A 22941-nucleotide genomic window follows, 5' to 3' on the forward strand; every position below is an offset into this window, starting at 1 on the left:
AGAATTTAAAAAACTAATTGTCTTATTTGACTTCTTTTCTGTTGAGCCGGGCCCCGCCCGCCCCCCCCCCCCCTTAACCCTTCAAAAATATTTGAAGTATTCCCTTGGTGGTTCGAACAATACATGTTTTCGCGTGATCAATTCAGCACTGCCAACTTTTGCAGCTATCTTTCGCTAAGTATAGGCACGTATTGCAGATACATAGCAGACAGCATCAAATTAACGCTGTTTCTAGTTTCATGTTGGCAAGCTACTATAGCAATATATTATCCTGCTTTGATGTGCTGTCATAGTCTGAGACTTGATGTTGGGTAAATGACTATACTGCTGCTTGATAACTTACTCGCTTGCCTCCAAAGCATCGCTTAATTTTAAAGCGTTATACGAACAATAGCAAGGCATTAGATTTTAAAATTTGCCGTATGTTTGCTTTCGTGCTTTATGTCGAGCAGCATTACACGTTACCTGCCTTACCACACTAAAAGCTATTTGGCTAGAAATTGGAGGCGCGTAAAAAATTTGATTTCCCGTTTTACACGTTACGTAAATATTAAATAAAAAGCATATTGTAATACCGCACGTAAAGCATTACTAGCAGACAAGTGTTTGAAACCCATCATTACGAATACTGCAACGTTTTACCTTTCCGCACAATGTCTGCAATTTTCAGTTAATTTCCTGTCCAAAAATAGTAAGCCGGTCAGCTTAATTGATGTGAAGGTATTGTTTTATAATTGTAAACTTCACAAAACCGAGCCAAATCAGTTATTATAATGTTATTCAAGCTCAATAAACCTTATTTATACTCATTAGATTCATAATATGTACAGCACGATATGTAAATATACATTTCTACATATGTATAGACTTTATAAGATAATTGTACTATACAGACTGAAGCTTATTAAGTAATTTTATATTGGCAGTGATCATTAGCTTCATACGGAAACTGCTCTTGTTAGACCCCGTTCTAGACGTGGTAGTGTCAAACTTTAAAAGATAGCCCCTGAACCTTAAACACAATAGTGTGTTGGGAGCAATATCACATGTGAATAAAGGCAAACTTGCTAATGATCTGGACAGGTTTTCAGCCATTATGCCGCTGTCTAGAGTTGCACATTAAATATCTATATATATCTATAATAGTTTAGTTAAAATTAACCGTACATAATTGTTTTACTAAAATAAATGAGCTTACATTGATATATGACCTATTACAATACCCTACTCCAATCCTAGCCATAACCAGAAGTCACGTGATTTTATAACATTTTTTTTCTTTACATGTATTGCAACAGCTTATTTTTCTTTTTCCGCCGCTTTGTTTTGAAAAATAAAACTATTAAGCTGTTTACAGTCCAAAAATTTTAAATAATATGATTTAGTTGTGGTTGATCAGTCATTACGGTTCAAAACAAAGAACCTAAAGTACACTGCCTATCAATGGACCAGACCATAGAAAAAAATCTGGTAAGAGTGGTGGCATGTGGAGTGGGAAACTAAAAACTAGTCAAATTGTTTCAAATAAGCGATCTATAATTCAGAAACATAATTTTTAAGCACCAGAGCTTCGCTTATGAACAAAAGATACACACAAATCAACTGCATGATTTATACAAGCCCAAGAAAGAAAATGTAATAATGCTACGAATGAAGTTCGCCACAATATTCAAGTTAGTCCATTACCAGCACGGCACCTAACCAACAAAAGGATTCTTAGACTACTCATCTTCTGGCTCGGCTTCGCGACCGAAGATTGGACGGCCAATCATTTTTGCTTCTGGTTCAGCGTCACGCCCGAAGATGGGACGACCGATCATCTTTGCTTCTGGTTCAGCGTCACGCCCAAAGATGGGACGACCGATCATCTTTGCTTCTGGCTCAGCGTCACGCCCAAAGATAGGTCGACCGATCATCTTTGCTTCTGGTTCAGCGTCACGTCCAAAGATAGGTCGACCGATCATTTTTGCTTCTGGGTCAGCAACACTTGAAAAATTAGCATGTGACTCTATCAGCTGTAAGTTTGAAGTACATACGGGGCTGGTTCAGCATCGCGTCCAAAGATGGGACGGCCAATCTTCTTGGGATCAGCCTCTGGCTCGGCGTCACGACCAAAGATAGGACGACCTATCATTTTTGCTTCTGGTTCAGCATCACGTCCGAAAATAGGACGACCGATCATTTTTGCATCTGGATTAGCAACGCTTGAAAAATTAGCATGTGACTCTATCAGCTGTAAGTTTGAAGTACATACGGAGCTGCAAAGACAATAGTAGCCAGAGCTGAAGAAATGAGAATAACTGAAAGCTTCATGTTTGATTAATATATTGTAATGAGAGATTGTAAGGAATGACGGCTTGATGATAGTAGTATTACTTGCAGTAGTAGTAGTAGTAGCAGTAGTAGCAGTAGTAGCAGTAGTTGTCGTACTAGTAGTAGTAGTAGCTGATGAAAGTGGAATCTGGCTTGCGGTTCATGGCTGAGATATATATATTTCCCCGTTCGCGAAAGGATCTGAACACTAATCCCGAAAATCTATCTCGTCTTCTGAGATTAAATCGACTAGTCTGCCAGATCGGGGTTTCCACGTGTGCCACGCGCTCTTTTCAAATGCCATTTCTGGATTCCAATGGTTCTAGCGTGCAGTAGACAAACTTCCTAATCGGGTTAACAATGGCACTCGTCCTCAACGCCGCACCATATTGCCCCCAGAATGCCCCACAAACAGACTTCAGTCGTAAGCCAGCTCTGCAGGGATTCACTTGATACTCCTTCCACGCGGAATTAATGTCTTAATTGCTTCTGTACTGACACATTTCAATTTCATGGCAACACCCTTTTCAACGCTCGTGCTAGTACACGTTTCGCTAAAGTACGATAGAACGACCAATTAAGCTTCAAAATCATCAGGCGCAAGTTATAAAAAGATTTGTACAGTATGCATCTAGCAAGTTTTAATAACGTTGTTATATAGAAGTTGAAATTGAAAGTAGATGTCAGCTTTATGCGTCAATCAACGACAATGCTCTCAGAACTGTACCAAGTAATGCTCACTAACAGCACCTCCTATTTCATATGTCTACTCATGAGTCATTCGTGGGCAAGGATAGCGACTAGTGAAAAAATGACAGGTCAACGTAGTAGACTGATTGATACCATTGGCGTAGTTTTGCGTAAGACAAGAAAGCTAGTATTTTAGATTTCGATTGCCTAATTAAACTAGTATTCACCCTTTCGGCCACCAATATTTGCAAGCTTTTGTAGATACTATGCAAAATTGAAAGACAAGTCTCATCTCATTGTACTAATTGGCGGAGCTGCCATTGAGAGGATGAAAGAAGCAAGAGAAGAGCGCTCATCGGAAGCAGAAAGACGAGATATCAGATAAGTAGCACAGAGAGATTAAGCAGCGTTTATTGGATGAGATAAAATACGCGATATTGTTCAATCAACTACCAAATCATCAATCGCATGATGGTAGATCTATCTGTATACGCGTCGAAGCTGGGGTTTCTGTAAATCTTAAATTCCGATCAAAACGGCTTCGTTCGGGGTCTACCATTTATTATGCCAGTAATTAGCACATAGCCAGTTATTTTCTTCACTTTACAAAAATGATCCCAAACAAGTCTAGTTTCCTTTTCCCATAAAACCACTTACACAGTCAAGTCTCCTTTTTTTCTGTCATTTCATTTTTTAATGAAACTCCCAAAGCATGTGCAGCGATTTGTTTATATCCCGTCACACTGTCAACTAGTTCCTGCTCTCCTATCCGTTCATTGTCTGCATGTGCGTAGAGTATACTTCCAGGGCCGTATAGGTATCGTTTGTGTGTACCCATCAAATGAGGAATATCAGTTCCGTAATTTGCAATGTAAGTATCGAACCCGGGAACGTCGTAGTCGCATATTACCGGCGAATATGTCAACGTGACATTCAATTCAACATGCGGGATGTCTAGCACAGCTTGCTTCAATATAGATACAACCATCTCCGTGTCAGCGGCTACTCTGATTGCCAGACTAGATGTTGCCGTCGCGGAGACAACATTGGCGGCAACACCACCGTCCAATGTGCCGGCGTTAAATGTTGTGTTTCCAAGCAATTCTGACACGGGATACGTCAAGTGCTGCATTTTGTAAAGAGCTTCAATAAGATAGTAGTTTGCGTCAATTCCTAGCTCAGGATATCCCGAGTGACTGGCAAGACCAGTGGCATACACATCTGCCAGAATCAGACCTTTGTGACCTACAGCAAGTTTGGATTCTGTAGGCTCTCCAAAAATGGCAGTCTCAAACTCAAGATTGAGATCATTGGCAGTTATCATACCAATTCCATCAGTTTCTTCACCGACAACGTAAAGAAGCGCAATGTCTCCTTCTCCAACCGCACCTGACTCCAGCAACTCTGATACGGCGACGATTTGTGCAGCAACACTAGCCTTCGCATCGACAGAGCCGCGACCCCAAATATATCCGTCATGCACAGAGTATGGAATAAATGGTGGAACAGTATCAATATGTGAGGTAAACAGCACCTTGTTTTCGCGTGTCTTGCCGCGATAGGCAAACACGTTCACCCGTTCCGGGGTTGCGCTCACACTCTGCAATTCAACAGTCCAGCCCTGAGATGTGAGATAAGAGTTTAAAAAGTTTGCAGCCGCATGTTCATATGTTGTAACAGAAGGTATCGTAACTAGTGACCGATGGATGTAGAGCAACGCGTTGGTCTCAGGATCAATGGGATATCCTGGAGGAATGATTGTGGTTGACGAAAATGCAAGAATACCGACATATATGATCAAGAACACACCAGTGAGAGGCAAAAATACGGTGTATATCTCCGAGTACTTGCGAAAAAACTGTCGTAACGTCATCTTGAATTCTTCTTTAGTTATCAATGTGGTACATTTGAACAATTGATTGCAATTTTCATCAAGACGGCTTTTTGTTATCGAGAAGCGGTGCGGCTCAGAAAGAGCCGAAGCTGAAGCTCGGGGTGGGATCAACAGTGAAGTATGATAAAATGGACTGGATTTTAATATCAGATTGGGATGAAACAATAACTACGACTGATACGCTTCATTTGGTTGCAGAAGCAGCATATGAAGCTAATCATAATGTCAAACTGGTGCCATGGGCAGATTTAAGCACTGCTTATGTGAGAGACTACACTGCATATAGTCACAGCTTTGGACCAAGAACAACAATTGATCGGGAACTAGAGTTTTTGAAAGCAATTCGCAATGTAGAGATCGATTCTATAAATAGAGTGGAGAAGGCTTGCATATTCAAGAACGTCAAACTTGAAGGACTTCAGAAGGCTGCGCAAAAGCTTACGGTTCGACCAGGGTTTAACCATGTTCTTGACCGGTGTCGAAATCTCAAAATTCGAACCGCAATCATGAGCGTAAACTGGAGTTGCATGTTTATTCAAGCTGCGATGCAGAGCAGATATGGCGACTGTGAAGACGTAGATGTATACGCGAACGAAATCGAATTTAGTGCAACGGGAGTTGGAACTGGCAAGTTGAACGCAGGCCAGTACAGTTTAAAAACAGGGTATGACAAGCTTCAATTGCTGAAGCATCTACGAGGAGACAGGAAGGTTCTATATCTGGGTGATAGTTCTGGTGATTTACATCCATTACTTGAAGCTGACGTAGGAATAATTATGGGCTCCAAGAAGAGTTTACTCGACACTTGCAACAGGATAGGGATTACAGTCAAGAGCATAAGAGAAGCAGCACCATTAATAAGCGTTACAAAGAAGAAAGATGATGAACATATTTTGTACAATATAAATGACTGGCAAGAACTGGTACAATACCTTGTCTAGAGCTTCTCATATTCTAGTTTACCTTCCAGTTTCTTGGCTTCCGCAACCTTTCTGACGGCCTTCATCAGATCGTCTTGCACGATATAGTCACGATCATCACGAATTGCAAAGAATCCGGACTCGGTTACGACGTTTCTAATGTCGGCTCCGTTGAAACCATCACTCATCTTGACAACAGCTTCGTAATCCATCTCACCTTGCTTCTGCACGTCTGCAGCATGAATCTTGAAAATCTCAAGTCTACCAACTTCGTTTGGTAATGGCACCTCAATTTTTCTGTCCAATCGACCAGCTCGAAGCAATGCAGGATCAAGTGTGTCAGGTCTGTTGGTCGCCATGATGACCTTCGTCTTACCCAAATAGTCAAAACCATCCATCTGGTTCAAAAGCTCCATAAGCGTCCGCTGAATCTCACGATCTGCACTAGTTCCCTCGCTAAATCGACGACCGCCAATAGCATCAATTTCATCCATGAAAATAATGCATGGCTCGTGTTCTCTTGCGTATCCAAACATCTCACGAATTAATCGAGCTGATTCGCCAATATATTTGTCGACGATAGCTGAAGCTGGCGAGAAGATGAAGTTTGTGCCTAAAGTAGCTGCAACAGCCCGTGCTAGTAGGGTCTTTCCTGTGCCAGGAGGCCCGTACAGCAGCACTCCTTTAGGTGGCTTGATTCCAATACGTAAAAACAACTCCGGATTTTTAAGTGGTAACTCAATGACCTGTCTGAATTAGTAAATGAATTTGTTATTGGACTTGATCCTACCTCACGGAGTTCCCGAATCTGTTCACCCAATCCACCAATTCCAGCAAATGATAAATCACCAGGTTTGTATGTAGTCATGTTGTATACAAGCGGATCAACTTCGCGGGGAAGCATACGCATTATAGTCAGGGTGGTCATGTCAAGCGCAACGCGAACACCTAGCTTCAGCTTCTCCTTATCCACACTGCTTCTGCAACCAACAACATATCGTGGTCCCGAAGATGCCTTAACAATGACTGAATACTAGTTAGTTTAAAACAACTCAGATCGCGTGTGACGTACATCGTTCGTCATCTAATTGTTTGAGAACTTCACCGATGATCTGGCCAACACTTTGGAGAGCCTTGATGTCCTGGAAGCTGTCAGGGTTTCTACCTCAAATGATAATGATCCAAACCAGTCACTCACGTCTTCAGTCTTGTCATAATCCTTTGCTAATCCTCTAATTCCAAGTCGAAGTTCTTTCAGTTTCGCGTCCCATTCTCTGTGTTCGAGAAGCTTCCTCTTAAAGTCATCGAGAGCGTGTTCGCGTTCTTCATCAACTGGATTAACAGTCGTTGCCATTTCTTGATCTACTGGTGCCAGCAGTGGCTCTGATTCTAATGGTGCGGCCATGATTGTGAAGGAGTAATCGATGGCAGAATGGTGTTTGCGAGTTCGTAGATGAGAGTGCACTAAGTGTGGCGGCCAGTACGGCGCTGACTTAGCAGAGTTCTGAAAATTACGTACCCCATTCCTTAAATTACGTATCTTCAATATGCTCACTATTCATGTGTCAGTGATCTCATTTGCTGAAAACATTATTCAAATTTTAAAAATCATAAATTATAGAATCCAATACTAATTGGTTTGTAAACGATGTATTTTTATGGTGTAAGAATGTTGTATATAGGCATCTAGGCAATGAAAGCACTAACTGCCACCTGTCACTATTGATTCTCTCGAGACTGCTTTAATCTTGATTACCTTTCAACACTTCCAATCATTAGACCTGCAAAACAAACTTTACGTTAGACGATAAATATGGTTAATTGGGTTAGAGTTGGAACACTTCTTCTTGCAATTGCTGTTGCATTTGTCTTTTTCATCAGCGGTCAAGGCTCCGTTGAAGCAGCAGCATCTACTGTTTCTCCACAGGTGACCACCAAGGTAAGGTTTATTAAGCTGTGAATAACCCCGGCTAACATGTTATGCAAGGTGTTCTTTGATGTTACTCAAGGTGGAGAACCTCTCGGCCGTATTGTGATGGGATTGTATGGCGAGGTCGTTCCTAAGACTACTGAGAATTTCCGGTATGAATGGATTAACCTATTGTCATTGCAAACGTACTAAGATGCAGTGCCCTTGCTACTGGTGAGAAGGGATTTGGATACAAGGGATCAAAGTTCCACAGAGTCATCGAGAAGTTTATGATCCAGGGAGGCGACTTCACTCGTGGAGATGGTATGTTGTTTGTATTAACAAGCATACGGGGTTTCTACTAACTTGCCATAGGGACCGGCGGCAAGTCGAGTATGTGATATGGCTTTGAGTAGTCAATTGGGCACTAATCAGACAGTTTATGGCGCTAAGTTTGCTGACGAAAATTTCCAGTTGAAGCACACCAAGCCTGGTATGCTTTCTATGGCCAATGCGGGACGTGACACGAACGGCAGTCAGTTTTTCATTACTACTGTCGCTACACCGTATGTAGAGTTTGGTATACAAATTGTAAGATGGCACTGACGGGTGGTATTTAGTTGGCTGAATGGAAGACACGTTGTGTTTGGAGAAGTTCTTGAAGGATACGATATTGTTACAAAAATTGAGAAGACCAAGAAAGGTCGTCAGGATCGCCCAACGGTGGACATTATTATTGCTGATTCTGGTGAGATTAAGGATGAAGTGAATGAGAGCGCGGAAACTGTGTCCAAGCCTGAACCGGCCGAGGCGGAACCTGAAGTCAAGAAAGATGAGCTATGACTGTCCGACAATGCGCCATTAAGATGGGAGACCGCTTGGGTTCTTTGGAGCATGAGATGGTAAATTTGCGGTTTTAAACTGTTTATAGTGAACATATTTTTGTACTTTTTTAAAGTAAGTTATTTAGTGATGAAATGAACGCTGTGTACGTAAACTGTAGCATGAATAGTACAGTTTTGATACTTTGATACTTTGATACTTTGGGCACTCTGGGCTCAGCCTAAAACCGTGCTGTGGTTGGTTGGACTCAAAGCCACAGCGTATCGAAAGTCGAGCAGAGTCTGACGACACAGCTCGAGCCCTACACCACTCAATACTAGTCTCTCTCTATATGTTATGCGCCCTTTCCTTCTATTTTTTCTCTTCTTCTTCACTCACACAATCCACTTCTTTGAATCGCCCAAAAATTCAATCAAATTAAACATAAAATTTACAATGGCTATTACTAAGGTCTTTGCTCGCTATGTCTATGACTCCCGTGGTATGTATTTCCGGTGTGGTGATATATATTAATATCTGTCGTACTTGCAACTGCGTTCAGACAGATCTGGCTCAATTGGTTGGATATTCTCCATTCATAGCTCACCGGATCAATGATTTCACTGACTTAGCAAATTGACTAACATCAATTCAGGAAATCCAACTGTCGAAGTTGATCTCACCACTGATGCCGGCCTCTATCGAGCCATCGTTCCTTCTGGTGCTTCCACCGGTATCCACGAGGCCCTCGAGCTCCGTGACAAGGAAGCTCACTGGGGTGGAAAGGGTATGTTATACTGTGTTAATTATTGGTTTTGTAGCTGATTTCCAGGTGTTCTTAAGGCAGTTGCTAACGTGAACACCATCATTGCCCCGGCTCTTGTCGCTGCTAATATCGACGTCAAGGACCAGAAGGCAATTGATGATTTTCTTCTCAGCCTCGATGGCACTCCCAACAAGGGTATGTTATTTTTTTTTTTTCAACTCTTTCGTTGTCCGCACACTTTAGAGTATTCCTTCCTCATCTATGAGTCGGATCTGTCAGCGATAAGGGTGTTGTGTTCAGCTGGGTATGTTAGTATACAGGGCAAGGGTTAACAAAAAACAGCTAAGTTGGGTGCCAACGCCGTTCTTGGAGTGTCGCTCGCCGCTGCCAAAGCTGCTGCCGGAGAGAAGGTGAGTCGAATCTAGAAGACAAAGCAACTGTAGGCGGCACGTGTACAATGCTGGTTGCAGTGCGGGGGGTGCCCCGCATTCCACATAGGTTGGAAGAGTGGCTTGCTTGGTCCATCCCGGGTCTCCGGATGTTCCCGACCTGCTTCCGACCTGCTTCCGACCTGCTTCCGACCTGTCTTCATGCCGTCTTTGCTGTCTTGTCATTTGTTCCGTGCATAAGCTAATTAGTTTTCATTTTAGGGTATCCCTCTCTACGCTCACATCGCGTCCTTGGCTGGATCCAAGAACCCTGTCGTTCTCCCCGTTCCTTGTAAGTTTGCCTTTGTAAAGACTTAATTGTGTATCCAATGCTGACTGTTTGTAGTCTTGAACGTCCTTAACGGTGGATCTCACGCTGGTGGCCGTCTTGCTTTCCAGGAGTTTATGATCGCTCCAGTTGGTGCTTCTACATTCGCTGAGGCACTCATGATGGGCTCTGAGGTCTATGCTATCCTCAAGAAGCTTACTGTTAAGCGTTACGGCCAGTCTGCCGGTAACGTCGGTGACGAGGGTGGTGTTGCTCCTGATATTCAGACTCCTAAAGAAGCTCTTGACTTGATTACAGACTCTATTGCAGCCGCTGGTTACACTGGAAAGGTCAAGATTGCTCTTGATGTTGCATCTTCTGAGTTCTTTAAGGACGGCAAGTACGATATGGACTTTAAGAACCCTGACTCCGACCCTTCTAAGTGGCTCTCTGGAGAAGAGCTGGCTGCTCTCTACGCCTCGCTCTGCAAGGAGTACCCCATTGTTTCCATTGAGGATCCTTTTGCCGAGGATGACTGGGATGCGTGGGTTCACTTCTACAAGACTACCGATATCCAGATTGTCGGTGATGACTTGACTGTCACTAACCCCCTTCGTATTAAGACTGCTATTGACCTCAAGGCTGCTAACGCTCTCTTGCTGAAGGTCAACCAGATTGGAACTCTTTCTGAGTCCATTCAGGCTGCTCTCGACTCTTTTGCCGCCGGCTGGGGTGTCATGGTTTCTCACCGTTCTGGTGAGACTGAGGACACTACTATTGCTGACATTGTCGTTGGTCTCCAGACTGGTGAGATCAAGACCGGTGCTCCTGCCCGATCAGAGCGTCTTGCCAAGCTTAACCAGCTTCTTCGTATTGAAGAGGAGTTGGGTGACAAGGCTATCTTCGCCGGAGAGAATTTCCGCACTGCCCACTCTCTCTAAATGGCTAATAGAATGTAGGTCGAAATCGTTGAAGTGCTGGTCGCTGATACAATTTGTTTGGGCTGAATTTAATTGAAGAGAGAAATGCTAGTTTCGACAGTCGTTGAAAACTTTTTTTTTGTTTATTCTATTCTTTTTGTTTTTGAAAAATAGCAATACACAAAGTTGTCGAAGTAACTTATGGCGACGGTTATAGATTCCATGTGCTTATAGTTTAGCCCCTGAAAAAAGTTTAAAATTCTTAGCATAAGAGCAAGGCGTCTGTGAAGGCGCGCGCCGCCTTAGACATTGGCTGCCCGCTTACATTTTGATTTTGTGCCCTCTTCATTATAATGACAGTTCCTCCTATTCGACAATTCTTGGTTTCTCGCTCTTTGCTCAATCTTGCGCCCCGAGCAAAATTAATTTCGGCTCTTCATTATTCTGTAGCAAAGAATAGTGTTCTCTCTCTTCAATATTCTAAATCCCGACTTCCTTTACTTCAATCTCGTTTGTACGCGTCTCCGGCACCAAATTCAAAGCAGGACCCATCTAGAACACCACCGAATTTGACTTATCTTGGTGTAATTGTTTTATCGGCAAGTCTAGTATTTTACGGTATTGCCAAAAGCATGCAAAGAGGTGAGTCCAATGCTAATCATTGAGGGTTTTACTAGCTTTCGTTGTTTCAATTGAGTGCTAATCTTGAAAGAACGTGAAGTCAGACGGGACTTGAAGCTCGGATACGGTCCCGAGACCGAAGATGAGTCCGAGAAGACGACCTCAACTGCTGCATTCAAGAAAGATGAAGTCAAGGTCATCTTCGTCCTCGGTGGGCCTGGGTATGATGCTATGTTTTCCAATTGAATTTTTTGACAGCGCCAGCTGACGTTAGACCGTTTAAGCGTTGGAAAGGGTACCCAATGTGCCAACCTCGTGCGCGACTACAGCTTTGTGCATATGTCGGCTGGTGATCTTTTGCGAGCCGAGCAAGCTCGAGAAGGATCTGAATTTGGTGAACTCATCTCGACTTACATTCGTGAGGGCAACATTGTACCTCAAGAGATCACAATTGCATTGTTGAAAAACGCCATGATGGCAGAAGTCAATAATGGCAACACTAAGTTTTTGATTGACGGATTCCCGCGAAAGATGGACCAGGCAATAAAGTTTGAAGAAGATGTTGCCGTGAGCGAATTTACGCTGTACTTTGACTGTTCGGAAGAGGTCATGTTGCAGAGGTTGCTCAAACGTGGTGAGACTAGTGGTCGCTCAGATGATAACATTGAGAGTATTCGCAAGAGATTTAAAACTTTTGTCGAGACTTCAATGCCCGTCGTTGACTACTACCGCAAGATGAACAAGGTCATTGAAGTGCCATGCGAACAAACCCAGCAGGAGGTCTACGATCTATTGAAGGAGAAAATCAGTGACCGAATGGAGATATAAGATGAGGGTTGAAGTTTATAGATTTGATTTTTGAGTATCTTTTAGACTCCATTAATATTAGAATTCTTTTGCAAACAAAATGCATTATATCATAAATCTAAATCATACAAACGTACCCAACACAAACAAGGCTTTTGATCACTATGCAACCTCAACAACTTCACTGTTCGTAGCGGCAGCAGCGGCCTCTTCTGCCGCAAGCTTGCTTTGAACAGTTGACCGCGCGTTTCTGACAACCGTCAACACGTCCCGCAGACTGGTCTTCCACACATCCAGCCTATGTGCAACATCAACCCATTCCTCCTTGCCAAATGTTCTGGTTGCGACCCGGTGCACAAACAGCTTGGACTCCAACTGCGACATCTTGCCTTCCAGTAGTCCGGCTCTGATGACATCAATGATCCAAAACTCAACATCTTCTCGCGAAATATCCAGTGCAGCTGCAATAGATGCGTAAGCTACTGTGAGAGATGGTGATGAGGATGCAAGAGATGCAACGGTAAGCAACCGCATTTTGGTCGTAAGCGCCTCGTCGTCTAGCTCATAGGTGGACACCACACTTGGGTGACTGACCTTATACTCGGTGTACTGTGAGAGTGTTCCGGAAACTAAAACCTTTAATAGGTCAACAAGATCACCTGATGTCTCTGGGATTGCAGAAAGAATTGAATCGTATTCTACAAAGGCGGAGTTGCTCAAAGACAGCTTAATGAGCTTGGTAGTAGCCTCGGCGGAAACCGGAACACTAGAAGCCTTTGCGATAGTGTGACAATCTAGTAAATACTTGAGCGCAGCCGACTTGTTCGTAGGCTCGAGCTCAATTGCGACTGTGAATAGTAGCTTGACCTGATCAGCATGCGCGAGTTCCCATTCTTCAAACCACGTAGGCAGCTTAGCCAATTGTGGGAGCAACAATGACGTATTGTCGGTAGCAACAGCGATTTTCAGAATCGTAAGAAAAACCGAGTGCCGAAGTTCGGAGGAAGCGGGTAGGAGGTTAAATAGATTGGAAAGAACTGAAAGTACTGAAACATCGTGGGTGGCACTAGCTTCTGCTAACAGCTCGAGCACGCGACCGAGATGATCTGGCACTCCTGCAGGTGAAAATGTGAGAATATAAAGCAAAAGGTTGAACATTGGTTCGTAGTCTATAATCAATGATCAGTTTAATTCAATTCAATTCAATTCAACTCCTCTAGCCAACCTTTGTCTGATGCCTTAACAAGCGTATCTGCAGATCCAAGGGCAATAGTGACAGCTTCTTCCAACTTTTCAGGCTCGACGTCTGGAATCTGCTCTGGATCCTCTTCTGGAGCCTCAACAGAGACCAAAGCAACGATTTCACTGGTTAGCGGTCCATACTGGTCCTCGCTCTCAGACACAAACCCGTTTAAACCGTCGATAAATGCTGCAAATTCAACAAGATTGTCGCCTTGTGTGCCTGACACTGAGTATAAACCAGGATTATAAAATTTTCCTTCTTCCATCGTCGACTTTTGTGTGTTTAGCGGTCTTTTGAAATGTTCAAAAATGAAAGATTTTGCGTGGAAGAGCATGAGATCCGGGTAAATTTGCAGCTACTAGTTAGTACTTAATTATACGCATGCGCCGCGCGTTGATGCTGAAAGCTACGCCTAACCGCCATCGCCGTTCAAATCTACATTCGCTTTCGCGCCTTAAAATCGCCTTTCTCAATTAACACCTAAAAGAATTTCTTCGTGACAAAAGTCAGCAGCATTTCGGTACTTCGGCATTGATTTACGCGTGTCTGAAATTAGTCAACTTTTAATTTTTAATTAACCTTTATTGTATTCGGAGGGCTAGGCCATGCCACCGACCCCGCGTCCTGGCGTGCAGCTGCACCCTTCCTATCCAGCAAGTGATCACAGACATCGTCGTGATGCGCAAGTCACTAGATCATCTGGTCGAGCGGATTTTTCTACTTTTTTTCCTGATAGAATTTCGTCTTCTCGTCGTCATTTTGACCGCGCTCCTACATCTAATGGCGGTAGTCAAGGCGACACTTATAGGCCACATGGACCGCAACAGCACCCACGAGATTCTACTCCTTTCTCGACTTCGGTCTCGTCTAATGCATCTTCAACTTTTTCTTCGGCTGCCTCTATCGGAAGCTCGCGGTCATCGCCTCCTCAAGAAGGAGATGCTAATGGTCAATTACATCAATTATCAAAGGCAAATAGTAACCAGCTAAAATCGGCACTAGACATGAACGGAAAAAAGTACCAGATTGAATATGACCCCGATCTTGATAAGGCGAAGTCAAGAGGCAAACATGCAATCTATAGAACCGCAACCAAATCTGCCTCTGCTGCTACACGTGCGATCGATCCACGAAATCTGGTCCAGGGTTATCCTTCAGGGGCTACACCAAAACCACGACGAAAATTGTACGCGTCAAGTCTGGTCGTGCTTCGCTATGCGTTTGATGGTAATTCTGTTGGTCCAAAGCCGCCGAGCCAGATCCTGGTGTCTGGATTTTCCGGATTGGCGACAGAGTCCGCCGTGGCTATGCAATTCAAGGCATATGGCCAATTTGAGAAATTTGAAGTTCAGAAAGATCCAGTTACAGGCGCTTCACTCGGTATGTGCCTAATTAGATTTAAAGCCGATCGGAAGCAGGCGGATGTTGTCTATGCACATCACGCCGCAAAACGTGCAATTAAGGCTGCCAAATCTGGAAACGTCAAGGTAGGACTTGACAGTGTGATGGTTGTGTTTGACGAAGATGGTAAAGTTTGCGCAAAACGGATGGAAGAATTGGCAGCAGAGAAAGCGAAATTACAAGCGCAGTCAAAGCCAGCACCGCCAGTAATTCCTATTCATGCACCTCCGCAATCTTCCCTGGTGGAGTCACACTCACCTTCTCCAATTGCATCACGCTCTCGGTCGCCCTTTAGGCAGCGGTCACACAGGTCGCAAAGTCGCTCGTCGTCACGCTCTCGGTCGCAGTCACATGAGCGTATCCGGGAAGGCGACTCAAGATTTTACTCACGTCAGGCCTCACCTTCTCTTGTGCCCGTCAAAAAAGATTTGTTCACAATCATTGGTGCCAGACCGTACATCTTTATTTCCGACGTATATGTTCCAGTTGCTCGAGTTTATGGCTCAGACATGGAAGAATATCTTCAAGACTACGATTATGTTGCGGTATACGTCGTCAAGCGGGATTTGCCGGCAAAAATGGAAGCGCATCATCAGTATCATCCACGTCAACGGGAATTGGCAGGGTTTTATATTGTGTTCGAGAGCCTTTCTGAGGCCAAGGCTTGTTTCAGGCATATGGATGGTCGAGTCATGGACCGTCTGCAATGGCGTGTCAACATGAGTCTGCATTTTCCTCGCGATGTAACTCAAGATCAGCGCGGGCCCGAAGATAGGAGAGCTTGGGGCAGAACGGACACATTTGAAGAAGCAAGATTGGGACGGCCAAAGAAGGAAATGGAGAAGCTTAAACCTGTTAGGACAGATCCAATTCGGGATGCGGTTAATGCGATAATGAAAGATTTGCAGCAAGGATTAAGAAAAGACATTAAAGAAAGAATCACGGTGCCTTCGATATATGACCTTTTAGATCCGGCAAAACTTTCTGGTGGTCAAGCAGAGCCGATCAAGTTGGAACCGGCAGTGGTGAATGTGGTTCCTGTGAAATCAGAACCGGAATTGGCGGTTGGCACAGAGCTGCCGATTGAACAACTCGCAAGCAAGCTAGCTCATTTACCACGTTTTAAGAAGAAGAGCGCTAAAGAATCGACTAAACGGTCAACACTGAAATCAAGCGCGAGCACTAAGTCTTTAAGTCCCAGGCGTGGAAGTTTTTCGCGGCCGATGAATCATCAACTGAATAATTACGCTTCTGACGAGGAAGATAATTTAGCTGACGTGGAAGAGGAAGAAGTCAAGTTTGAGTCTAATAAGCCATTAAAACTTTTGTCTCCAAAACAAGAAAAGTCACATAAAAAGCGTCAGCATCGAATCGATATTGCTTACTCAGAATCTGAGGATGAGAGTGCCCCCCCTGGTAATGACGATGACGACTTGGAACTGAATAACCAGCAGTCTTTCAAGCTTGATGAAGATAGTGACGCTTTCGCTGTGTCTGGCGACAAAGACATGAACATGAGAGATACGGACGATGAGCCTGTGTTGCGGAAGTCAAAGAAAAGAAAGCGTCCGGTCAAGAAAACTCAGTCTAGAAAAAAGAAGCTTGCGCGTTTGGACTTTACGACTTCCGAAGAGGACGAAGTTACTCCGGCGACTTCTGTTTCGATTGAAAGTGATACAAAGCTCAAGGTTGAGCAGCTCATAAGCTCGCCCCAAGATGCGTCTGAGCTTGCCGATCAGATGGATAGCACGTACTGGAATTTGACACCTGAGCTCATCTCGGAACCGATTGACGTGGACCAGCTGTTAGACCTGGATGGCATCCAAAGTTTGGTTACGGATCTTGAGCATTTCAAGTATTTACAAATGGCATTGAAGGATGTCAAGCCTAATGCTGATCTCGGTGATCTGGTGATGTGGGCATGGCAACGAAAGAAGGCCAAGATGAATTTTTTCAATGGCGTTCGCTGTGGAGCCACACGCAAGTTGATTCGTCCAGAAGACGAGTATGAGCGAGTGAACCAGTCTGGGTCAGCGCGAACTGAAGGATATTACCGCATTCCTGAGACGGAGAAAACGGAGTATCTTGAGCATCGGAAGCGATTACGCAAGAAGAAGCATGCCGAAAATGATGGTGCGAATGGTGTTTTGGCCGATGGTGGGGATGCAACCGGTAGGGCTGGATCACCGTTTGACAACGGAGTTGACGATATGCCTTCGACGGCAGCTGTTCTTGCTCTGGCCGCGAAAGACATTGGCGCCGAAAAGGACAACACGTCGTCGCGCCTCAATCGGATCAACAACAGACGATTGGCGGCAGACATCAATTTGCAGAAGCAAATGCTATCGAATGACAATGACGTGCTCAGGTTCAATCAGCTCAAGAAGCGAAAGAAGCCGGTCCGGTTTGCCCGGTCTGCTATTCACAATTGGGGACTGTACGCGATGGAGAACATTGCGGCCAACGACATGATTATCGAGTATGTTGGTGAGGTCGTGCGGCAGCCGGTGGCGGACATGCGCGAGCGACGGTACCTAAAGAACGGAATTGGAAGTTCTTACCTGTTCCGGATTGACGAAAGCACAGTGGTCGATGCTACGAAACGGGGCGGTATTGCTCGGTTCATCAACCACTGCTGTACGCCAAGTTGCACGGCCAAGATCATTAAGGTCGAGGGCCAGAAACGCATTGTTATTTACGCATTGAAAGATGTTGCTGCAAGTAAGTTTCTTCGAAGTGTAAGAAAATGTGTGCTAACATTGGACTAGACGAGGAACTTACGTACGATTACAAATTTGAAAGGGAAGTCAACTCAGACGAGCGGATTCCTTGTCTGTGTGGGTCGCCGGGATGCAAGGGATTCTTGAACTGAGTGAGTGATCAGTAGGAAGTTTTGTATATACATTTGTAAGAGTAGTTATGGATCATGGCTTGTTATTTATGGTTTCATGCCGGTGTTGTGTCTTGTTTTCATTTTATTCTAATACTTGCATGTACAAATATTATTTTTGTTCAAAATATATTTTTATGTGTGCTTAATAAGTCGACGCGAACTTAACGCGCTTGAAATTAACGCTAGTACCAATTTGGTAGCATGTTTATTGTTACCCCTGAATAAATTTGCTTACAGTCGCATCACGACGCGTCATGACCTACCAAAACTGCAAAATTTAGAAGTCGAGTCCAAACGTAGATTCTAATTGTGTCTATATACAAAAACAAATTCTAGACACCTATACCCATAAACATCGTAGAAAAAACATATTCAAAAGCAACATATTACAGACAATCAATTCCATAAAGTAACAAAAACTTTTTTTCTCTCTCGCCGAAGTCAGTTTGCGGCAAATATAAATCTTTTATAAAATGTCCTGTAATGCGCTGTATCCAAAAATGCCCATGTCGTCTAACTGTCTAGTCAGCATCATCAACCGCTGGTTCTGTTCAAGCGACGCCAGATCTGGATCGATGGTGTCTCCGTTGTGATCATTTTGCGTGGTCGTCTCGTAAGGGTCTGGTGAGCCAATGTATAGTCCTTGTTGAGTGCTGGAATTCGAAGTCATTGGAGGCGTCGATAGACCTATTTCGGGTGTGACGGTTGGTAATGAGCGGGTGGAAATGGGGGATGCGTTGGACGGTGTCATTACCGGCGAGTTTTGAAAAGATAATGTTCCCGATGGGACAGAAAGCGTCAATGATGGGCCGAGTGGTCTTTGAGATGACAACGTCGTTGCAGCAGATGTTTGTGGCTCGTCTTCATCTGTAGAAATTTCACGGTCAGGTCTAGATTCTAGTTTCCTGCTTCTCATGCGCTTGTGTCCTCTTCCCGCATCATCTTGTTCGTCAATCTCTGCATACGACCTCGCTGTAAAATACGACGGTGTTCCACTCAGAGTCTGGTCAACGTCTTGTGTCTGCATGGCGGGTGAGTTTCTTGCGCTCACAAACTGCAAATTGTTATGACAGAGACTCAGTTTCCTTGTGCGCAACGGCGATTGCGATTGTACAAACGATACCGATTTCGACCGACGCATGGCTGTCGAGTCCGGGTCTGGCGGGCCGGTCTCCACACAATCTGTCTGAGCGACGATGTTGTGGTCTTGAGCAGCGACCATCGGTGCCTGGAACGACATGATATATGGCGGCGCAGACGGAATTCCTTCAGTAATATTAGTCGTGTAGCTTTGCGACCGACGGAGCCTGACCGCCAGCGGCCCTTGGCGACGTCTTCTGGCTGCGAGACTCGATTCCGATGTTGTTGTAGCCAGAGGAGAGAACAACTGGCTCTGCCGTTGCAAATGGAACGGTGAATCGCCTGGACTGAGATGCACTGGCGACTCGGGCAGTGAGCCGGGGTTAGAGTAGGTGCGTTGTAACGGGACAGGGCTCATGACGTAAGGACTGCCCATTGAATGGGAATGTTGGTGGCCATGATACTGTACTGGTGATGGTGCTGGAGGCAGATATGGCGATGCTAAAGCTTGCACTCCTCCAGGACCTACAGGTGTGCCAGGTGGCATGAAAAGCGGCGAATGAATCGGCTGAGAAGGAGATAAAAAGTACCCACCATTACCACCACCACCACCTCCAGGAGTCATGACAGTGTATGGTGACCGAGGATAAACTCGGGACGCAGCCGCTGCTTCAGCGACGGCTAAGGACCGCTCAAGAGATGCATAAGATGCTTCTGAAGGAGAAGCGTATATTGGTGATTTAAGTTCTTGTGACCGCTGCTGGATCGGTGTCGTAAGCTGTGGTCTATTCGGCGTGCTTAAAGGTGTAGATGGTGGTTGACTGTACTGATCTGCCGTGGTCTTAATCGGTGATGCAGACGATGGTCGACTCTGCGGTGGAGTACTTGGGCGCAAGAGTTTAGCCGACGAGTCTGCCTCGTCGTTGATCGTGACGACTTCGTGTTGCTCAGACTGAGATGATGTCGGTGTATTAGACTCAGTGGCCGCGGCTAAAATGCGCTCGACCCTTACTGCTTCTTGCTGTTTTTCATCCTTTGCACGCTTTCGTCGATCTTGAAACCAAAGCTGTTATAGGTGTCAGCACTGCAAATTCATGTAAATTATACAATAAAAAAACTTTAAACATCCAACGTTCACATTCAATATGGTCCCAGCAGAATTTACAACCAATTGTGTCATGTGGGCGTTGAGTGGGTAGCGAGGGGTGGAAAAAGTTTGGAAAAAAGTTAAGCATACCTGGACAACACGGGTAGTGACGCTGATTTTGTCTGCAATTGCGTCTCTAATAGCAATATTTGGTCTGCCATTGTCTTTAAATGCTTGTTCTAGTACGCTGATCTGGGCATTGTTCAATCCCAACTTGAGTGAGATCTGGTCGACGTGCTCTGGTAGGACAGGTACACTTTGCTGGAGAATGTACCCACCAGTCGGCAATGGATACATTACTCGTGGAGAGTATCCCTGAAGGCCAGGAGATGGCAAAGGGTAGTTGTAAGGTAGCATTAGAGGCAGATCAAACTAGTCAAAGACCGAAGAAATGGTCGCGCATGTGCGTTCCCGCACACCACGACACGAGCAAGATCAACTACCGACAAGAAGACTGGACGGAGGAGAGAACTGCGAGCGAGTCTGCAAAGAAAACAACGCGGGGAGAATGGGAGCAGTTGGAAAGGAGAAAGAAAAGAAAGAAAGAGAGAGAGAGAAGTAGAAAATGAAGGAGAAGGAGGAGGAGAAATGGGAAGGGTCGGTTGAGGTGAGGGTAAGCTTTTAGGATCTGATGTGACTTGAGTTCAATTCGATGGAAACTGATACCGCCGACCATTTTACCACTTCGTAGCCCTACTTCTCCTGAAAGCTACAAAAGAAAAATTTAGTAATTTGGATAGAGAAAGAGTATGAGTTTTAAATGCTCGGTTTAATATAGGTCTTAATGCTTAGAAGCGAAGCAAAGACTTGTTGCTTGTGTTAATATTACATTGACTTCTCCTCACTCTTTTTACTTGTCTTTCTTGATTCAATGACCGAGAAACATTTTAAAAAAGTCGTAGACTCATAATAACTAAACCTTATAATATAGGCATTATTATGCCGAGATGCAGATACGTGGGATCAGCAGTAATGGTGGGATACCTTGAACTATAATCGTCAAAAAGGTTTCCTTTAAAATTCGGTCATTGTTCCTCATTTTGATTGAGATTCGATGACCGCAGTTGTCAAAGAATGCCCTAAACGTTTTAAATCACACTGAAAAGTATAAGGTCGTTTAATATTACCGTGAACGCCTCCGAAAAGTTCGGAGAATCAGTGAATATGTCGAAAGACCCTTCAAACAGAGATCAGACGAAGCCAGGGGTTGCCGTTGTGAATTGACCCGAGTCAGTGAGATTGTATGGCGTTTATCTATTATTATGAATTTTAACGATTGTATTTTCACTCAATTAAGCGTGCGAGAATAGTGTTTATGTACATTTATATAGTTAACTAGTTCATTAACAAATAAATCGATTTGTCAGTGAATAATTGCTTGCTCTTATAACAACCAGTACAGGTTCAATTAGACATTAGAGACATGGGTCAGTGCGGCTCAGCAGATGGGTCAAATCGGAAAATGACGTCTTTGTATAAATGGTCTGTATAAAAGGTGTGTGGTTTGCCTTGGTATAATAGTCTTAATAATATAAGATCGTATTGAGATTACTAGATGTATGTATATATTTAGTTTATTTGGTGAACATATGTCGTTTAGTATTGTTTAACCCATTTGAGTTTAAAAGTACTGTTATTTCCATAGTGAAGAATATTTGTGAGTAAAGAGCCCTGTCAGCACAAGCCAATTCGTCCCTTCTATACCAGATATATGATCACTCTATACTGTCAATCACCGCTGATCACACTCTATCCTCGGATCTTCTTGCTCAAAAGTAAACAAACGTCTACTTACTCACTCTTACTTCTTACGGAGACTCACACACTTAAACCGCTAACCCGTTCTCGTTATCTTTTGTTTACTTTTGCCTAATTAATCGGATCTACAATCCTATGGTGAACAATACGAATCTCAATTGAAGTTCGATCGTGTATTGGCGTTTTGCGTGGCATATTGACTGACACATGCTCTCAATGACAATTCACGTGACTGTAAACCATCTGTGATATAATGTCTGTATAATATAACATTCAAACTTAATCGCTATTTTACTATTGTCACAATTCTTATGCCGCCCGAACGCCATCCTTGTCAACTATTTTGATCTATTCAGAGCACAAATATTAGCACAGCCGTCCATAGTCTTTCATGTGCAAAAACTTACCTGTACTCCTTTGAACTCAATAGGTAATCTAGTCCGTAATTCAGCTACACACATGTCCACGATCTTCAATCCTTCTTCAAGTGTCAGATCTGCTCGGTGCCATCGATCCAACAAAGACAGTGTGTAATACGCAGCATATCCATGTGCAGCATATGGAACCTGTGCCTGCGATGCAAGATAATCAACCCAGTATAAATATGGTTTATCTGTGGCTGTGTCAAATCCAGCAACCAAAAGATTCACGTTATATGGTTTCTGGTCGTTAGCCAAAGCATTTCTAAACCCAATTAACGCATCACGTACCCGACTTCGCAAACTAGTCGCAAGTTGAGACCGAATAAACGACGTTATAGCTGGCGGTGAAAGCTCTGCCTCGTTTCGCATATAGTGTAACTGGATGTTTGCTTGGATATACTCTGCAAACTGGACTGCATCAATGTTAATACGACCGATCCAGCACTCATTACCACATCAGCCAACAAACGTACCTGTGTCGCCTGATTCTCCAGTAAATGCAAGCATAGTATGTGGAGAAACCAACCGCGTCTTGTCGTCGTCAGTCTTGAGCACTGATGCGCCTCGAACGAAAGCAAGAGAAGTCGCCACAATCACAGCGTCCTTTGTGGTAATTCCTAAAATAACATCCATCTTGTC

General features: G+C 44.1%; 11 protein-coding genes across 11 annotated transcripts; 5 read left to right on the top strand and 6 right to left on the bottom strand.

Annotated features, from left to right (window-relative positions):
• Nucleotides 1–1721: 1721 nt before the first annotated feature.
• On the bottom strand, nucleotides 1722–2313 carry V1512DRAFT_247220 (uncharacterized protein; the record flags this gene model as incomplete). The annotated part of the gene is made up of 3 exons (XM_066914477.1): nucleotides 1722–1986; nucleotides 2037–2204; nucleotides 2255–2313. 3 exons carry the CDS (start codon nucleotides 2311–2313, stop codon nucleotides 1722–1724), a joined length of 492 nt encoding a protein of 163 aa, XP_066772350.1.
• A 1351-nt stretch (nucleotides 2314–3664) lies between these two features.
• Nucleotides 3665–4876, bottom strand: V1512DRAFT_270791 (uncharacterized protein; the record flags this gene model as incomplete). Its single annotated transcript, XM_066917621.1, has 1 exon — nucleotides 3665–4876. One exon carries the CDS (start codon nucleotides 4874–4876, stop codon nucleotides 3665–3667), a length of 1212 nt encoding a protein of 403 aa, XP_066772351.1.
• A 155-nt stretch (nucleotides 4877–5031) lies between these two features.
• On the top strand, nucleotides 5032–5823 carry V1512DRAFT_197277 (HAD-like domain-containing protein; the record flags this gene model as incomplete). Its single annotated transcript, XM_066913164.1, has 1 exon — nucleotides 5032–5823. A coding segment is annotated over one exon (792 nt), but the record flags the coding sequence as incomplete, so codon positions are not given.
• V1512DRAFT_261609 (P-loop containing nucleoside triphosphate hydrolase protein) lies at nucleotides 5744–7320 on the bottom strand. The gene is made up of 4 exons (XM_066916099.1): nucleotides 7016–7320; nucleotides 6890–6959; nucleotides 6608–6843; nucleotides 5744–6563 (listed from the first exon to the last, which is right to left on the bottom strand). Exons 1-4 carry the CDS (start codon nucleotides 7220–7222, stop codon nucleotides 5835–5837), a joined length of 1242 nt encoding a protein of 413 aa, XP_066772353.1. The 5' UTR covers nucleotides 7223–7320; the 3' UTR covers nucleotides 5744–5834.
• Nucleotides 7321–7499: 179 nt separating this feature from the next.
• V1512DRAFT_261612 (Peptidyl-prolyl cis-trans isomerase B) lies at nucleotides 7500–8775 on the top strand. Its single transcript, XM_066916100.1, has 6 exons — nucleotides 7500–7756; nucleotides 7805–7899; nucleotides 7947–8050; nucleotides 8102–8119; nucleotides 8166–8292; nucleotides 8347–8775. Exons 1-6 carry the CDS (start codon nucleotides 7631–7633, stop codon nucleotides 8567–8569), a joined length of 693 nt encoding a protein of 230 aa, XP_066772354.1. The 5' UTR covers nucleotides 7500–7630; the 3' UTR covers nucleotides 8570–8775.
• Nucleotides 8776–8877: 102 nt separating this feature from the next.
• On the top strand, nucleotides 8878–11148 carry V1512DRAFT_261614 (Enolase, C-terminal TIM barrel domain-containing protein). The gene is made up of 6 exons (XM_066916101.1): nucleotides 8878–9050; nucleotides 9204–9335; nucleotides 9381–9509; nucleotides 9657–9724; nucleotides 9965–10034; nucleotides 10089–11148. The coding sequence occupies exons 1-6, from the start codon at nucleotides 8906–8908 to the stop codon at nucleotides 10949–10951; spliced, it is 1407 nt and encodes a 468-aa protein (XP_066772355.1). The 5' UTR covers nucleotides 8878–8905; the 3' UTR covers nucleotides 10952–11148.
• Nucleotides 11149–11175: 27 nt separating this feature from the next.
• V1512DRAFT_141997 (adenylate kinase-domain-containing protein) lies at nucleotides 11176–12450 on the top strand. Its single transcript, XM_066913008.1, has 3 exons — nucleotides 11176–11597; nucleotides 11643–11772; nucleotides 11836–12450. Exons 1-3 carry the CDS (start codon nucleotides 11582–11584, stop codon nucleotides 12377–12379), a joined length of 690 nt encoding a protein of 229 aa, XP_066772356.1. The 5' UTR covers nucleotides 11176–11581; the 3' UTR covers nucleotides 12380–12450.
• Nucleotides 12451–12520: 70 nt separating this feature from the next.
• On the bottom strand, nucleotides 12521–13866 carry V1512DRAFT_252771 (uncharacterized protein; the record flags this gene model as incomplete). The annotated part of the gene is made up of 2 exons (XM_066914725.1): nucleotides 12521–13527; nucleotides 13584–13866. The coding sequence occupies 2 exons, from the start codon at nucleotides 13864–13866 to the stop codon at nucleotides 12521–12523; spliced, it is 1290 nt and encodes a 429-aa protein (XP_066772357.1).
• A 187-nt stretch (nucleotides 13867–14053) lies between these two features.
• V1512DRAFT_261622 (uncharacterized protein) lies at nucleotides 14054–18024 on the top strand. The gene is made up of 2 exons (XM_066916102.1): nucleotides 14054–17723; nucleotides 17771–18024. Exons 1-2 carry the CDS (start codon nucleotides 14207–14209, stop codon nucleotides 17872–17874), a joined length of 3621 nt encoding a protein of 1206 aa, XP_066772358.1. The 5' UTR covers nucleotides 14054–14206; the 3' UTR covers nucleotides 17875–18024.
• Nucleotides 18025–18361: 337 nt separating this feature from the next.
• On the bottom strand, nucleotides 18362–20479 carry V1512DRAFT_247229 (uncharacterized protein; the record flags this gene model as incomplete). The annotated part of the gene is made up of 2 exons (XM_066914478.1): nucleotides 18362–20041; nucleotides 20213–20479. 2 exons carry the CDS (start codon nucleotides 20477–20479, stop codon nucleotides 18362–18364), a joined length of 1947 nt encoding a protein of 648 aa, XP_066772359.1.
• Nucleotides 20480–22189: 1710 nt separating this feature from the next.
• V1512DRAFT_252774 (nucleophile aminohydrolase) lies at nucleotides 22190–22935 on the bottom strand (the record flags this gene model as incomplete). The annotated part of the gene is made up of 3 exons (XM_066914726.1): nucleotides 22190–22228; nucleotides 22288–22715; nucleotides 22776–22935. 3 exons carry the CDS (start codon nucleotides 22933–22935, stop codon nucleotides 22190–22192), a joined length of 627 nt encoding a protein of 208 aa, XP_066772360.1.
• Nucleotides 22936–22941: the final 6 nt, after the last annotated feature.

The sequence above is a fragment of the Lipomyces arxii genome (assembly GCF_038497795.1).
Source record: "Lipomyces arxii strain Phaff 12-163 unplaced genomic scaffold V1512scaffold_5, whole genome shotgun sequence".
NCBI lineage: Eukaryota > Fungi > Ascomycota > Lipomycetes > Lipomycetales > Lipomycetaceae > Lipomyces > Lipomyces arxii.

Coding starts and splice junctions, on each gene's coding strand:
- V1512DRAFT_261612 (XM_066916100.1), top strand. CDS start 7,631: ATGGTTAATTGGGTTAGAGTTGGAACACTTCTTCTTGCAATTGCTGTT. Junction 7,900..7,946: donor AAGACTACTGAGAATTTCCG/GTATGAATGGAT, acceptor ACTAAGATGCAG/TGCCCTTGCTACTGGTGAGA. Junction 8,293..8,346: donor ATTACTACTGTCGCTACACC/GTATGTAGAGTT, acceptor GGTGGTATTTAG/TTGGCTGAATGGAAGACACG.
- V1512DRAFT_141997 (XM_066913008.1), top strand. Junction 11,773..11,835: donor TTCGTCCTCGGTGGGCCTGG/GTATGATGCTAT, acceptor AGACCGTTTAAG/CGTTGGAAAGGGTACCCAAT.
- V1512DRAFT_261614 (XM_066916101.1), top strand. CDS start 8,906: ATGCGCCCTTTCCTTCTATTTTTTCTCTTCTTCTTCACTCACACAATC. Junction 9,336..9,380: donor AGCTCACTGGGGTGGAAAGG/GTATGTTATACT, acceptor GCTGATTTCCAG/GTGTTCTTAAGGCAGTTGCT. Junction 9,510..9,656: donor CGATGGCACTCCCAACAAGG/GTATGTTATTTT, acceptor AACAAAAAACAG/CTAAGTTGGGTGCCAACGCC.
- V1512DRAFT_261622 (XM_066916102.1), top strand. CDS start 14,207: ATGCCACCGACCCCGCGTCCTGGCGTGCAGCTGCACCCTTCCTATCCA. Junction 17,724..17,770: donor ATTGAAAGATGTTGCTGCAA/GTAAGTTTCTTC, acceptor ACATTGGACTAG/ACGAGGAACTTACGTACGAT.
- V1512DRAFT_261609 (XM_066916099.1), bottom strand. CDS start 7,222: ATGGCCGCACCATTAGAATCAGAGCCACTGCTGGCACCAGTAGATCAA. Junction 6,960..7,015: donor ATTATGACAAGACTGAAGAC/GTGAGTGACTGG, acceptor GACAGCTTCCAG/GACATCAAGGCTCTCCAAAG. Junction 6,844..6,889: donor ACAATTAGATGACGAACGAT/GTACGTCACACG, acceptor ACTAGTATTCAG/TCATTGTTAAGGCATCTTCG.